The 14,948-nt window shown below is 34.7% G+C and overlaps 1 protein-coding gene across 1 annotated transcript; it reads left to right on the top strand.

The window, feature by feature from the left end:
- Window positions 1–336: 336 nt before the first annotated feature.
- LOC118735859 (heavy metal-associated isoprenylated plant protein 33-like) lies at window positions 337–9,711 on the top strand (the record flags this gene model as incomplete). The annotated part of the gene is given in 2 exon segments (XM_036465837.1): window positions 337–609; window positions 9,134–9,711. Coding segments are annotated over 2 exon segments (305 nt in total), but the record flags the coding sequence as incomplete, so codon positions are not given.
- Between the last annotated feature and the right edge of the window lie 5,237 nt (window positions 9,712–14,948).

The raw sequence follows: 14,948 nt of genomic DNA, 5'->3' as shown, positions 1-14,948 counted from the left end.
ATGTTCTCACGCTTATGCATTATCACGCGTGAATCGTGCATTGTCACTGCAAAAATCACGACACATGAGCAACTCTAGTACAGATACACGCAAATGAAGTCAAGCAGCATGAAATAACTTATGCCACTTTTAAAATGAACGAGTTATAAGTTCATTATGTTACCGTATATTATGAGTTATAAAAAAAATATTAACTTTTTTTTTTAGCTGGTAACGCCTCCAATTCTTCTGAGTTCGTTAAGCAAGAATTACGCGCTGTGGTGAGTGTTCGCGCTCAACAACAGGCTGCTGCAGCGGGAGGGACCGGGGCGTCTGCCGGCGGGAATGGAGTGCCAGGTGGTGGCGGCGGCGGCGGTAATTCTGTTGGTCCCAGCGGATTGCGTATTAGTACCACGCCTCAAAGCCCGATAGGCAATGCACAACAGGGACCAATTAGCAGCGGTGGTGCTAATGGCATAAATATTACCAATTCCATTAATTTGCAACAACAGCAGCAACAACCACAACAGCAACCTGTTTCACTTGGAGCAGGAAGTGGCGGTGGCACTAGCCAGAATTCATTGCTCAATACGCCACCAGACCCAACAATGAATTTCAGCTTCGATACACGTAAGTACATACCTAAAAGAAGAACGAATGTAATATTTTAATAATTTAAATCTCATTGGCATATATTCGTCTATTAAAGCTTTCGTGTTTTCATCTGCCATACAAAGTATGTATGTATGTACTAACATATGTACTGCAAAACTCAACATTTTCTGTAAAAATGTTCATGCTATGGTCAACTCAAACAAGGTGTTATACCATGTCATTCCATCTCAAACATACTGTTTTAGCATGTCCTTGCTAAGCTGTTGTGTTTCTGCAGCATATTTTTAATACTGTGTGATCCTGTCTTGTCTGAAAATATATGTATATCATCAATGTTTTTGCAAAACCGCCCATCGACCAATTGCAAAACCGCCTATCTTACGGCACTCAAATTTTACAGAAGAGCGAAAAAACGGTTTGCCTTGATAGGCGGTATTTTCTCTAGCTATTATTTTACAAATCTGTTGTTTTAATAACGATCTTACGATTTTTATGCATAAACCTCGATGCCTAGAGTTCGGGGTTGACAAGTCTGTTTTTTGCCACAACGGCGCTTTAGGCGTTTTTGCATTTGTTTGATGGGCGGTTTTGTAAAAACATCGATGATATAGATTTTTAGTTAGACAATTGCTTGATGAATTTTACTGTTATAGGAGTTTCGAAATTTGCAAAATCTCTTCCCGTATATACAATGCAAATAATAATGCTGACTATATCGTATGTGTCGGACTTGTCGCTTGTGTTGACATGCAAAGACTTTATGCATGTTTGATTTCAATTTATTCGACAGTGTCTTCATATGTCATTGTCAAACATGTATGAGCTACATTCTATGAAGTGGCCATGATAAAAATATAGTAAGGTAGAACCGCTGAGAGTCACTTTTAAAATTCTTGACGTTTCCAAACAATTTAATTTTTATGGAAGTGGCACTTGCACGATGTGACACATGTCACTATGTTTTATAGTTCAACATTTGCAGTCCTTTAGTATTCACCTTGATGTTACCTGAATGTGTAGGCAAAATTTGGTAAAGTCAATCTGTAACTTCCTATTTCATCTTCCATTTGCCAAATTATTGCACTCTGGGCCATTACGGCGTAACTACCATCACACCAATCAAACATACCTAATGAAAACATACCTAACAAAAATGTTCCGTTATTTACATCCAGAACAGTACGCGAATAGAAAATTTGCAGTAGATTTATTTTAATTTTTAACCCTTATCCAGTTTTTATACCGCTAAATAGCACATAAATTACGTAATTCACGTCTTAATATTTCTTTCAATATTTCATTTAAATTACCAAATTTTTTCTGCAAATATATTACTATTTATAAAAAAAACACCCCTATTGCGAACGTCGACTGGCAGTAGATAAACGACTATTAAGTGATTATCGATTATCGATGCTATTGTGAGTGTCGCTTAGTCGCTCAATTAGCGACTGTGAATACTTTTTAATCGCTCATCCTTCTATTGCTGGTTTTTAGTCGTTGGAGTTTGCGTTTATAATCTTTACACAAGAAAGTAGTACTATAATGGATAAAAAGTAAGTCAATTAAATTGGAAGCTGTGAAAAATTGTGGAATATACATATGTATGTATCTCCCTATTATGAACTCGTACGATGCACGATAAACGCTTGCATTCTGTTATTCTCTATTACGAATCTATGTATTCGTATGAAATCCGATAGTTAGCGTAGATGATTTGTGTTGGTTCACTATGAAAAGTGAACAAAAACCACAGTCATTCACAACAATACATCTGACCGGTGTATGATACGCTTGGAAGCGTTTATCGTATGAAAATTCATAATAGGGGGGTATGTGTCTGAATTACAGATCAAAAATTTTAAGCAACAAAAGGCAACTTGCGCGGTTGGTCGAGCTGATGTTGGAGAATGAGGACATAGGCAAGGGAATTTGCGGAAAGAGTAGGGGCGGAAGCTCCGCTTTTATTGTGAGAGATATACAACATTTCTTGTGCATATAACTCTGGCTACGCCATCCACAGTGGTTTAGCGCAGAACTAACATCAAAGTTTCCAAAAACCTGCATAATTTATTAATTAACTAGTGCTCGGAAATTTTAAATCTTTATTTGAAAATAAAGTTTAATTCTTTAAACCATACTTCAACTCTATCCATTTTTTTAATTTTATGATAAAAGCAATTATTTTAAAAATGATGTAAATTAAACACTAAAGAAACAAATGCAAACAAACGAACGGCTGCTTACAATTCAGTCAATCATTCACATTAGTAGAAATTTATATCGATCAAGTTTCACAATAGCAAAGTAAAAGATAATCGACTTGATCGACAAATTTGTATTCTACTGCCAGTCGACACTCGCAATAAGGGCCAAAAGGAATTTCACTACTAAGTGCCTGCTTTGCGTACTACTACTACCATTTCCTACCACTACTACCATTTTCGCACCAAGGGATTTTATTCTTCGCATTTCTCTGTCCTTCGTAAATGCAACCTTTTATAAGGGAGTGTCAAACCGCGGCTGTGAATAATTATCTAACCTTTAATTATTGAATCATGGTATGGCCAAGGTGTATCAAACATGGTGTGATTGACAACTCAGGTGGGCTTCTTTTAAGGTACTAGTATGCCAAAAAATATAAACATGCAATTCAAAATTCATAAAAAGATTTTTCAATTTGACTTTATAGGATGGTTCTTGTGAAAGCCAATCGCACTTTGTTGAATACATTTTGGATATGGCAACATGATACAAAAGGCAGCCTGGACATTTTTGAAGATTGCTAACATAGCAAAAGTGTTTTCCAATTTTCAATCTCACACATACCTAAGCGAATTTAATCAAGGTGGTAGCGCCAGCCGAAAAACAAAAACTACACAAACAAATTATACGCACATTGGCAATCAGTACAAAACAAAATTACAACAAACACACCATTTTGACAAACGGTACAATTTTGCCTGGAAATCGGCTGAATCAATAACAACACCACCTTTTAGAATGTCGCCTTTCAGTCTCAACCCAGCACACATTTGGAGTCATAAATGGTCTTTTTTAAGGAGTTCTATTTCGGAGCCTTTACGCTCTTAATGAGTTCATTTAAGAGTCCGATATGAGGGTGTTTCCGTGCCTCCGAAGGTCGACTTATATGAGCTTAATTTCATACATCAAATGAGCCTCAATTTGAGTCATATTGGACTCTTATTGGCCTCATATACGGCTCATTTTGGACTCTTTTAAAACAGTTTTTTGCCTCACATATGAACCATTCCGGACTCTTTTTGAGACTCTTATCGGCCTCATAAATTACTACATTCGGCCTCTTATTTTCGGCTGTTCTTTGGGTTTTATTTAACGTACTATATTTGCAAAGGCATTCAGCAAAAATTTCTTAAATAGCGCAAAATTTATATTTTTATACTTGTGCTCAAGGGTATTATAACTTTGTTCACATAACGGTTGTTTGTAACAGGCAAAATTAATCGAGATAGATATAGACAAATGTATACATAAATGATCAGAATAAAAAAATAAATCGATTAAGCGGTGACTGTCTGTCTGTCCGTCCGTCTGTGCACACGATAACTCGAGTAAAAATGAGATATCTAAACGAAACTTGGTATGTTTACTTATTTTCGGCGTAGGACGGATGGTATTGAAAATGGGCAAAATCGTACAATAACCACGCCTACCTCCCATATAAGGGTAGTTTTCAGAAATACGAAAACTGATATTTTAGTAACTACTGAAACTTATTCACTCAAAATTGATATTCACAATCATTTTTAGGCGATAGGCATAAGAATATTATATTTTTTTTTGGAAAATGGGCGTAGTTACGCCCACTTATGATTACACGTGTATATCTTGGGTACCGCTCCACCAATTTCTCCCAAACTTGGCACTGTTGTTGGTATTGGTACAACATACCAAATAGCTAAAAATTTTTAAAAACGTACAATAACCACGCCCACGTCCCATATAACGGTAATTTAGAGAAATACGAAATTTTCGATAAATCACTAAATACCGAAACTAATTAATTCAAAATTGAGGTTTGCAATAACTCTTTAGCACAAAATACGTCTATAATAAAATTTTGGAAAATGGGCGTGGCACCGCCTACTTATGGTCTTATGATGTATCTCGGTAACCGTTCGACCAATATGTACCAAACTCGGTATGATTATTGTGCTTGCCACATGAAATCGGACTAAAATTACGCCCACTTTTTATTTAACGCTAAATTTCAAAAATGCTTGAAACTTCTATATTTTGAAATTTAAGGACGCTAATTTACTTACACAAAATTGATACTAGCCACGATTGAAAACAAGTTACATTATTATGGAATTTTGGAAAAGGGACGTGATACCGCCCATGATAAAAATATAGCAAGGTAGAACCGTTCTCTCAATTTGTCGGCCATGATTTTTTTTGAAGTTTGCCAACATTTTAAAATCATATAAAAGTGAAAATAAAAAAATGAAATTGTTCGAAATTGTTATTGCTTGAGAATGAAAATGAAAATGTGTGTGTGAGTTTGTGAGTAAATTCAAAAATTAAATTGTTTGGAAACGTCAAGAATATTAAAAGTGACTCTCAGCGGTTCTACCTTACTATATTTTTATCATGATACCGCCCACATAAGTTTATCGAAAATGTTTGAAATAGGGATAAATCCCTAGCGGCAGTCTTCGAAAATGTGAAAAAACTAGATATATTTGATACTTGCGCCAGGTATCTAATGTTCGGCTCCGCCCGAACAACAGCAACTTTGAACAATTCCTTTTTTTTACTCTCAATTTTATATGATTAAAAAATGTTGGCAAACTTCAAGAAAAAAGTCATGGCGGTCTTTCCATCGCATTGGGGCCTCCCTCTTCCTCTGCTAGCACCAGCGGCTTCCCAGTTGAATACTTTCAGAGCTGGGCGTCGGTGCCCATTCGAACGACATGGGCCATCCAGTGGAGCCGCTGTATTTTAATTCGCTGCACTATGTCCATATCGCTGTAATCCTCATACCGCTCATCGTTCCATCATCTGCGGTACTCGCCGCAGCCAACGCGTAAAGGCCCGTAAATCTTCCGCAAAATATTTCTTTCGAATACTCCAAGAGCCGCCTCATCGGATGTTGTCATTGTCCATGCTTCTGCGCCATATACCAGCACGGGCATGATGAGTGACTTATAGAGTGTGGTTTTCGTACGTCGAGAGAGGACTTTAGTCCTGAATTGCCTACTCAGTCCAAAGCAGCACTTGTTGGCAAGAGTGATTCTGCGTTGGATTTCCATGCTGACATTATTATCGGTGTTAATGCTGGTTCCCAAGTAAACGAAATTCTCTACTTTATCGAAATTATAACTGTCAACAGTGACGTGGGTGCCAATGCGATGACTGCTTGTTTGATGACAGGAGATACGTGGTCTTGTCCTCGTTTACCACCAGACCCATTCGCTTTGCTTCTTGTCCTACTTGGAAAAAGCAGAACAGACGTGGCGGTTTTTGTTACCGATGATGTCGATGTCAGCGGCATAAGCCAGCAATTGCAGGCTCTTGTATTAAATTGTTCCTGAGAGGAGCAGTTCTTCAGCTCTTATTATCTTCTCCAACATTAGATTAAAGAAGGTACATGAAAGGGAGTCGCCCTGTCTAAAACCCCATTTGGTGGCGAACGGCTCGGAGGTCTTTCCCAATTCTGACGTACATGGTTGATTTGCTCGACGTCATTTTACACAGCCGTATCAGTTTGGCGGGGATGCCAAATTCAGACATAGCGGCGGATAGGCAACTCCTTTTAGTGCTGTCGAAAGCGGCTTTAAAGTCGAAAAATAGGTGGTGAGTGTCGATCCTTCTCTCGCGGGTCTTTTCCAAGATTGTATTGTGAATACCTGGTCTATGGTGGATTTGCCAGGTCTAAAGCCACACTAATAAGGTCCAATCAGTTCATTGACGATGGGATGACCTTGTAACCTATGCTTAGAACGCAGATCCCGCGGTATTTTGCGCTAATGGCGGGGTCGCTTTTCTTGTGGATTGGGCAGAGCACACTTAAATTCCAGTCGTCGGGCATGCGTTGATCTGACTATATTCTGCATACGAGTTAATGCATGCACCCTGTTATCAACTCCCAGCCACCGTACTTGAATAGCTTAGCTGGCAGGCTATCCGCTCCAGCAGCTTTGTTGTTTTTTAGCCGCGTTATTGCTATTCGTTCCTCGTCATAGTCAGGCGGAGGAACATCGACTCCGTCACCATCGACTGGGGACTCGGGCTCTTCTCCACGATTTTCCGTGCCGCTACCATTCAGTAGGGTGGGGAAATGTACCCTCCATAATTTAAGTACGTTCTGAATATCGGTATCTAGGTCGCCATTGTTGTTCTTACAGCAGTACGCCCTGGTCTTGAAACCTTCCGTAAGTCACCTAACTCTCTGGTAAAATTTTTGGAACAATTGCTGGGTTTTCACAAATGAACGAAATGTACTATGCTCAAAACTGATATTAAATTTATTTGCTTTGACAGCTGTTATCCCAACTTTGAAATTTCTTTGTGAAATGCCGTTCACCCGAAATCGTTCCACATTCATGATAAAGTGAACAATTTCGTTGAACGAAAATTTTCGCCGGTAAAAATGTTCACCGAATATTCATGATAAGACTTATCAAATGGTACAAATTCGCCGTGAAATCAGCGGCTCCGGTAACACCACCTTGTATAGATTCGCCTTGTTGCAGTCCCTGTGTGTTCATTCGTCCGTAGGGCGAATGTCAAAAACAGATAGGATTTTTTAAGAAGTGGCATGTAACTCCATTGTTTTTGATACTACGACTTAACAATTTTCATTGAAGGTGTATTTTGATATACCCTAACAAAATCTGTTAAAAACGCTGTTTCCAAAAACCGTTGGTTAGGGCGTTTGTGAATTAGGGTATACATACTTCTAATGTAAATATTCATTCAACTGAATTTTGGAAAAGCGACAAAACAAGAGCCATTCTGAAAATACGCAGGGCTTTTCCAAACTCACCGATTTATAAACATACGTTCTAAAAATATGAATGCCCTTTTCTGAAAAAGCCTTTTTGGTGGACCTACATATAGTAATATGAAGCATAAATATGTTACGTAAGTCCAACTGGTATTTTTATACCCGAGCGCACTTGTCCACAAGGGTATTATAACTTTGTTCACATAACGGTTGTTTGTAACAGGCAAAACGAATCGAGATAGATATAGACAAATGTATACATAAATGATCGGGATGAAAAGAGAAATCGATTAAGCGGTGACTTGTCTGTCCGTCCGTCGACGGACGAGTAAAAATTAAGATATCCTAACGAAACTTGGTACGTGTACTTCTTTCGGGCGTAGGACGGATGGTATTGAAAATGGGCAAAATCGGACAACAGCCACGTCTACCTCCCATATAACGATAATTTTCAGAAATACGAAAACTGCGATATTTTAGTAACTACTTAAGATTATTCACTCAAAATTGATATTTATAATAGTTATAGACGAAAAATAAGAATACAAATTTTTGAAAATGGGCGTAGCCACGCCCACTTATGGTTACATTTGTATATCTTGGCAACCGCTGCAACGATTTCTTCCAAACTTGGCACAGTTGTTTGCCTTGGTACAGCATACCAAATGGCTGAAAATTTTTAAAATCGGACAATAACCACGCCCACATTCCATATAAGGGTAATTTAGAGAAATACGAAATCTTCGATAAATCAGTAAATATCAAAGCTAATTTATTCAAAATTGTCGCTTGCAACAATTCTTTACCAAACAATACGTTTATGATAAAATTTTGGAAAATAGGCGTGGCACCGCCCACTTATGATCACATATATGTATCTCGGTAACCGTTCTACGGTTATTGTGCTTGCCATATAAAAGCAAAACGTAGAAAATTATCGAAATCGGACTAAAATTACGGCGCTTTTCATATAACGGTAAATTTCAGAAATGCTTGAAATATTTAATATTTCGAAATTTAATTAGACAAATTTTTGCCCCTATTGAAAGACGGTTAAGGCGTGTCGCACAGGGGCCAAAGTTCAGATTCCTCTATAGAGACTCGAAAAATTTAAATTAATTTTTTTGCCAACTCATACCCAAAATCGATACTACCGCAGTCGAAGATATCACATATAAATTTTGGTCCCGATTGGAGTCGGGTAAGGCGTGTCGCAATGGAGTCCAAGGCCATATGCTCTATGGAGACTGAAAAAATTAAAAATTTTTTTTTTTTCTTTTAAGACGTCTTCATAGGGTAATCTGAACTTTGCCCCTGTGCGACGCGACTTAACCGTCTCCAATCGGGACCAAAATTTATATGTGATATTTTTCGACTATAGTAGTATTGACGTATGGGTTGAGAAATCTGATGTAAAAACTTGCTTCCTACATTTAAGGATCACCCTAATGTGCAGATACACGCCTAACTGTGATTAAGTTCCATGTTATATTAAGTAAAAAACTCGCCATATTTTTAATATTGCATTATTATTACTTTTTACAGAAGATTTCTTCAGCAGCAGCGTTGCGAGGTGACCATAAAAAGTGTGGAATTCTACACAGTTAAATAGCGACCGCAAACATCAAAACAACAGCAAAAAATTAAAAATAAACTGCAAAATGGGCAGAAATTAAACTGGTAACGTAATATTAAACGAAAAAATGGCCCGGTCAATCTGGCACAATGTTTAGGTCTGCGCTGAAATAATTCCCTGACGGATGAATGATATGCCGTTTTGATCAGAAAGTTATGCTGAATAATATAACGAAATGTCCTTATCTCAAGTTGATATGAAATATTTTTAATTAATTAATACCTATGGTGATTATATACATATTTATGGGCATGTGCATGTGTGTATGTATGTACTCATTTTTCGCTTCTGCTCTGTGTTATTCTTGATTCTCTTTGATTTTTATCTAATTCTTTTGGAATATTTTATCTCTTTCTTGACACAAAAGTGATGTGCCGGGACCTTGAAAAATTACTTTCATGCAGCGAAAGCAGTTTTACTTCAAAAATTAATTACACTGGTCTACAAGGGTTTTGCGAATAAGACGGGACCTGGTGTTTCCGAACGGATTTTTCGTGCTGAACACGAATCTGGGGTCCAAAACTTCCCATCACGTCACGTTTTCGAGAAAAAAGGGGTTGAAACCCCTAAAAACAGCGTTTTTGGCCATTTTTGAAAAATTGTAGAGCTGAACCCTGACGTGCTACAAACTTTGTATATGTCAGAAATTAAAGGCTAAATCGTGCCCTTTCGAATGAGCCCTATGCCGAATTAATCGCATGCACCCTTAGATCAGGGGGTGTATTTGTGTCTAGGAGTCCAGGGAAAATTGATCGCAGAAAGAATTTCATCTTAAACGACCATATAAAATGAATGATGCATTTTTAAAATCTAACTGCAGATTCGTAATCAGCGACTTTTAATATAGTTAAAACCTTGGCATTATTAATTTTCTATGATCGTTTAAGATTAAATTCTTTCTGTGATCAATTTTTCCTGCACCCCTAAACACAAATACACCCCCTGCTTTAAGGGTGCACGCGATCAATTCGGCATAGGGCTCATTCGAAAGGGCACGGTTTAGCCTTTAATTTCTGATATATGCAAAATTTGTACCACGTCAGGGTTCAGCTCTATAATTTTTCGAAAATGGCCAAAAACGCTGTTTTTAGGGGTTTCAACCCCTTTTTTGATGGGACATTTTTGACCCCGGATTCGTGTTCAGCACGAAAAATCCGTTCAGAAACACCAGGTCCCGTCTTATTCGCAGAAAAAAAGTTGAAATTTGTAGACCAGTGTTATTTAATACAACAAGAATTACGGGAAACTGATTAGTCGCAGCGTAATACTTCCTACAGCAATAGATAATTTCTTTCTCTTACATCTTGATATGATGAACAATATGATAATATGAGAAACAACCCGTCAGTTAAGGTGCCCATACTCACCGACGTGTACGTATGCCGTGTCTGTTTGACGTAGCATCATATAAAATTTACTGTTGATAGAGAGAGAGAAGCAAGCGTAAACGTCGCACGTACAGGGTGGTGAGTTTTCATTTACATGGCGCTCTCATAAGTTTGATCGTGTCACTATTATATGTTGCTACGTCGAACAGCCACAGCATACGTACACGTCGGTGAGTGTGGGCACCTTTATATAAACGGCATTTCGACCCCAAGTACCAGATTGACTGTCTAGAAAGTTTATTACGTTAAAAGCCTCAAAATTATATTTTGGTATAACTTCTTTTTATTTATGATCGAAGCAAATTAGAAACATACAAAAAAATAAACAAGGAATAACAAACGTACGGAGGTGCAATACAACCTTAGCATTTATTTACGTAGACATATTATTATAAATTAAAATCATAACTGACATCTATAAAATAATTCATGCAAAATTAGTTTTTGACAACAACAATAAGCGATCTAAACGTTAAACAAAAACAGAGATACAACTCTTTTAGATATACATAAGATACATGATGTTTAAAGCATTTCTGTAAAGAAATTAAAAAATAATGGTAAAAATATTACTAAGAACAATTACAATTAAACTTATTAAAAAGCTGAAGAATTCGTTACATGCAAACATAAATATAAATAAATATAATTACAGGCGAGTGAAAATAAGTTAATATCGGTTGGATTGTAACGGAACCTAAGAAAGAACCGTTTAATAGCTGGGATGACAAGATAGAAGAATGCGAAGTTAAAGTGAAATAGTTTCAGAATCGGTAGTAAATAAGCTGTGAGTGGAGCCTCAAGACCACTTCAGAGTGAAGTCCAATGTGCACACGATAAAAAGATATTTAAAAACAGTTTTCTAAAGTATAATTTGGCTATATAAGTAGAAAGATGAAACATTTAAAAGTTTTTAATGGGCAAAGCGACATTAATTATTTTGTAAACGTACGTAAGGGAATTAATATATACATATTTAGTGTATATATGTATGTATGTATAGAAGATACATACATACATGTGTAAAATGTTAATTTTTTTACTATAAAATGTTAAATATTTAACCATAACAGAATATTGAAATATTTTCTCAATTTTTAAACGCATATAAAAAAATTTTCAACGGAAACTTGATGATGAATTTGAAATACATATTAAAAATTATAGAGCATCAAAATTTAAAGTAAACGATTAAGCAAGTCAAATATGAGTGGTACACGATTTTTTTATTAAATTAAAATGAAGATAGTTAATGACTAACCAAATTAAGTTTTCCAAGAACACTTCAGATTTATATTATGAAATATATTAATACAATGAATATTAAATAACTCATCTTTGCTACAAATTATTTGACTAGCTAGAAGTTTCAAACAAAGAAAACAGTGATAAAATAAATAGAAAAAATGCTATAGAATCGGAAACGTAAGCAAAATAATGTTAAAGGTATTTACCTTATACAATATATAATATAGGACGAATGAAGTTGAGGCGAAGGAGACAGAAACGTAGCCAAAAAAAATTTATAGGAAAAAGAAAGCGTTTTGGGAACTGTAGTAATTCATACGTAGTAATTAAAAAAATAACGTCATATTGCATGATTTAATTGGGGTTTCTACAATTGTTATTTAGTTTACTTGTTGTTCAAAATTCGAGTATACATATGTATTTATTTTAAATTTTTGCACACTGAGAAATAAAACGCATAATGAATTAAACATTGCAAAAAGTTAAAAAACAACATGTTTTCCACTATTCGTCTAAGTCTATGAAACCTTAAATAATTATACACAATTTATTTCTTGGTTTATAGTTGTCTCACTAAAAGTATACAATTTTTAAACGCGTATAAATATGTGTAAATTAAATTTGGATATATCTATACTGTTTGAGTATGTTCCTTTTGAAAATTAATTTTATATTTGAGTACATAGCGTTTGGCCGACTTTGAATATTGTCAATAGAATCTTTTCTTATTTTGCTTTTATAGGTCTATTCTGCAATTTCGTTACCAAAAAATTAAGTCCCTAGCACCTTTAACGATTTTTTTATGCAAACGAACCTGCCATTGTGATATACATATTTTGCCTTTACATTAGAGTCCGACCGATTCCCAAAGGTGCCGGAGGGCAAAGAATTTGCCGATGCCGATTTCTTAAAAAAAACTACCTGAATATAAATTCATTCAAGAACAAATGATATTGATAAACTTTTATAATAACAAAAGAAAAAATAAACAAATAACTAAATAACTAAATAACATTACAAAACAAATAACCATTCAAGAATCTATTCACTAATTTATTTACATACATAAATATGTATTAAAAGTAGTATATCGCTTATGCATACGCATCATTGCAATACTTTGATCCATAGTCTTTTTCTTATTCAATGTAAAATAAATAGTTTATTCGAAACCACATTTCCTGGTTGTACTCATAGCAGTAAAAATATGCAGCTTCTGCTGATTATAAATGTGTTGTATTGAATACAATTTGTTAATAAACAGTAACCGTAGATTTTAAAATAATGACGAAAGTATTTTTGTAACGTAAACAATTTAACAATACAGTGAGAAGAACCCGAAGGATTGAGGAATTCAGCAATCAATTCAAGGATGATCGTCACAATATATACAGTCATGATATTTTAGCATTCTTTGACTATTTCTCTTTATTTAATGTTTATTATTTTTTACGAAAGTGTAGCACGTTATCTAACAAAAACCATGTTCTAAACTTTCTCTTTAAATATTCTGAGTATGCAGATTTGTAGCCCATTCAATTTTATTTTAACGAAGTGCAAATTTTAAGTTGCCAGGGCTTATCATTGATTTTTGGCATTTTTTTTTGAAGGGATCTCAGATGCATTAATATTTTAAACTTAAAAGGAATTAAAAACGTAAAAACAAAATAATAGGGAATGAAGTGCGGGAAAAGTAAAAAGAATCGGCCAAAAACGGCCGATGCCGATTAATCGGTCGGACTCTGCTTTACATGCCATTAGCTCATCATAAACATGTGTCAAAAAATAAAATTTCGGCATTGCCTATCAAGCTTCTTTATAATTGCTTGGTCAGGTATAGATCTGGGTCACTCCGGTTACGTAGACTCGACTGTCTTGGGAAACCGGCTGTCATTAGAAGTGGATACAATTTTTAGTAATTCACTTTTCCATTCCCAATTCTTACTATCAGAATAGACCTAAACAATATTTGTTTACTTGTTCAAGGGCATAAAGAACTAGAGTCTAAATATATTTCAATTATTTCTTTCTTTTGCAAACCTGTTTTAAGCTATAAACCTGTTTTGCAGATTAATTATTATATGAACATTTCGTTAACACATACATACATATTTAAATATATGATTGTTAAAAACATGATATTTTAATATATACCAAAAGTTAGTTTATTTTAACACTCAACTTTATTTGTTTAATAGCTAAGCTGTATTACTCTTATAAATTAAATACATATGTATATGCAAGGCATGTTCATACATATATGTTTCATTACCTTTTTTAAAGACGGATATTTTAATTGTTTAATATGAGTTCAATAAACGCACGTACCTTTTCGCTCACACAATATTGGAAATATTTAAAAATAAAATCTATTAATTCTATGTAGCTACACAAGGTTTAAAATATGTACATATGTACATACATACTTAAAACATATAAAATATGATAAAAAGCAAACTACGATAATCGCAAATAAAAGTTTGATTGTTAAGGTGGTTAGTGGTTGATTTTATGATTTCTAATGCTAATCGAAAAGGTAATGAAGCTGATGTAATGATTGTTAGCATATATATGTATAAAATAATATATAAATTATATTATTTCCTGCTTGTTTTTATTAATTAAATAAAAAAATATATAGAATATCGAGGATAAATTGTATGTACGATTAAAATTACTCGGTTTTCTTATTCATAAATACATAAATTAACGCAAACGAAAAATTTTATATATTTACCAGCTTATATTTTAAGTTACATGAATGTTTCTTTATATAAATATATTCCTACATACGTTGTATATCATGATAGACACTTAACGTATTATTTTTAATTTCTAATAGTCAATAATATAATTGTTACACATTTAATATATAAACAAAAATTAATAGTAAATTCTTTTCTACTGTTTAAGTGTTTTATGTTTTTTTCTGCTTAAGTTTGCAATTCTAATTAATAAAAATGAAAATTTGATATCAGAAGAAAGCTACGGCGTGTAAAATTTTGATTTTGTGTTTTATCGTCAATATTATATAAAAGATTTTAAATTCGTGGAGGAGGTGAGTGTTAGAAATATCAGTCAAAGATAC

The sequence above is a fragment of the Rhagoletis pomonella genome, unplaced genomic scaffold, assembly GCF_013731165.1.
Source record: "Rhagoletis pomonella isolate Grant_MI unplaced genomic scaffold, Rhpom_1.0 Rhpom_scaffold_00003, whole genome shotgun sequence".
NCBI classification, from domain to species: Eukaryota; Metazoa; Arthropoda; class Insecta; order Diptera; family Tephritidae; genus Rhagoletis; species Rhagoletis pomonella.
This window is presented reverse-complemented; position numbering and strand designations above follow the sequence as displayed.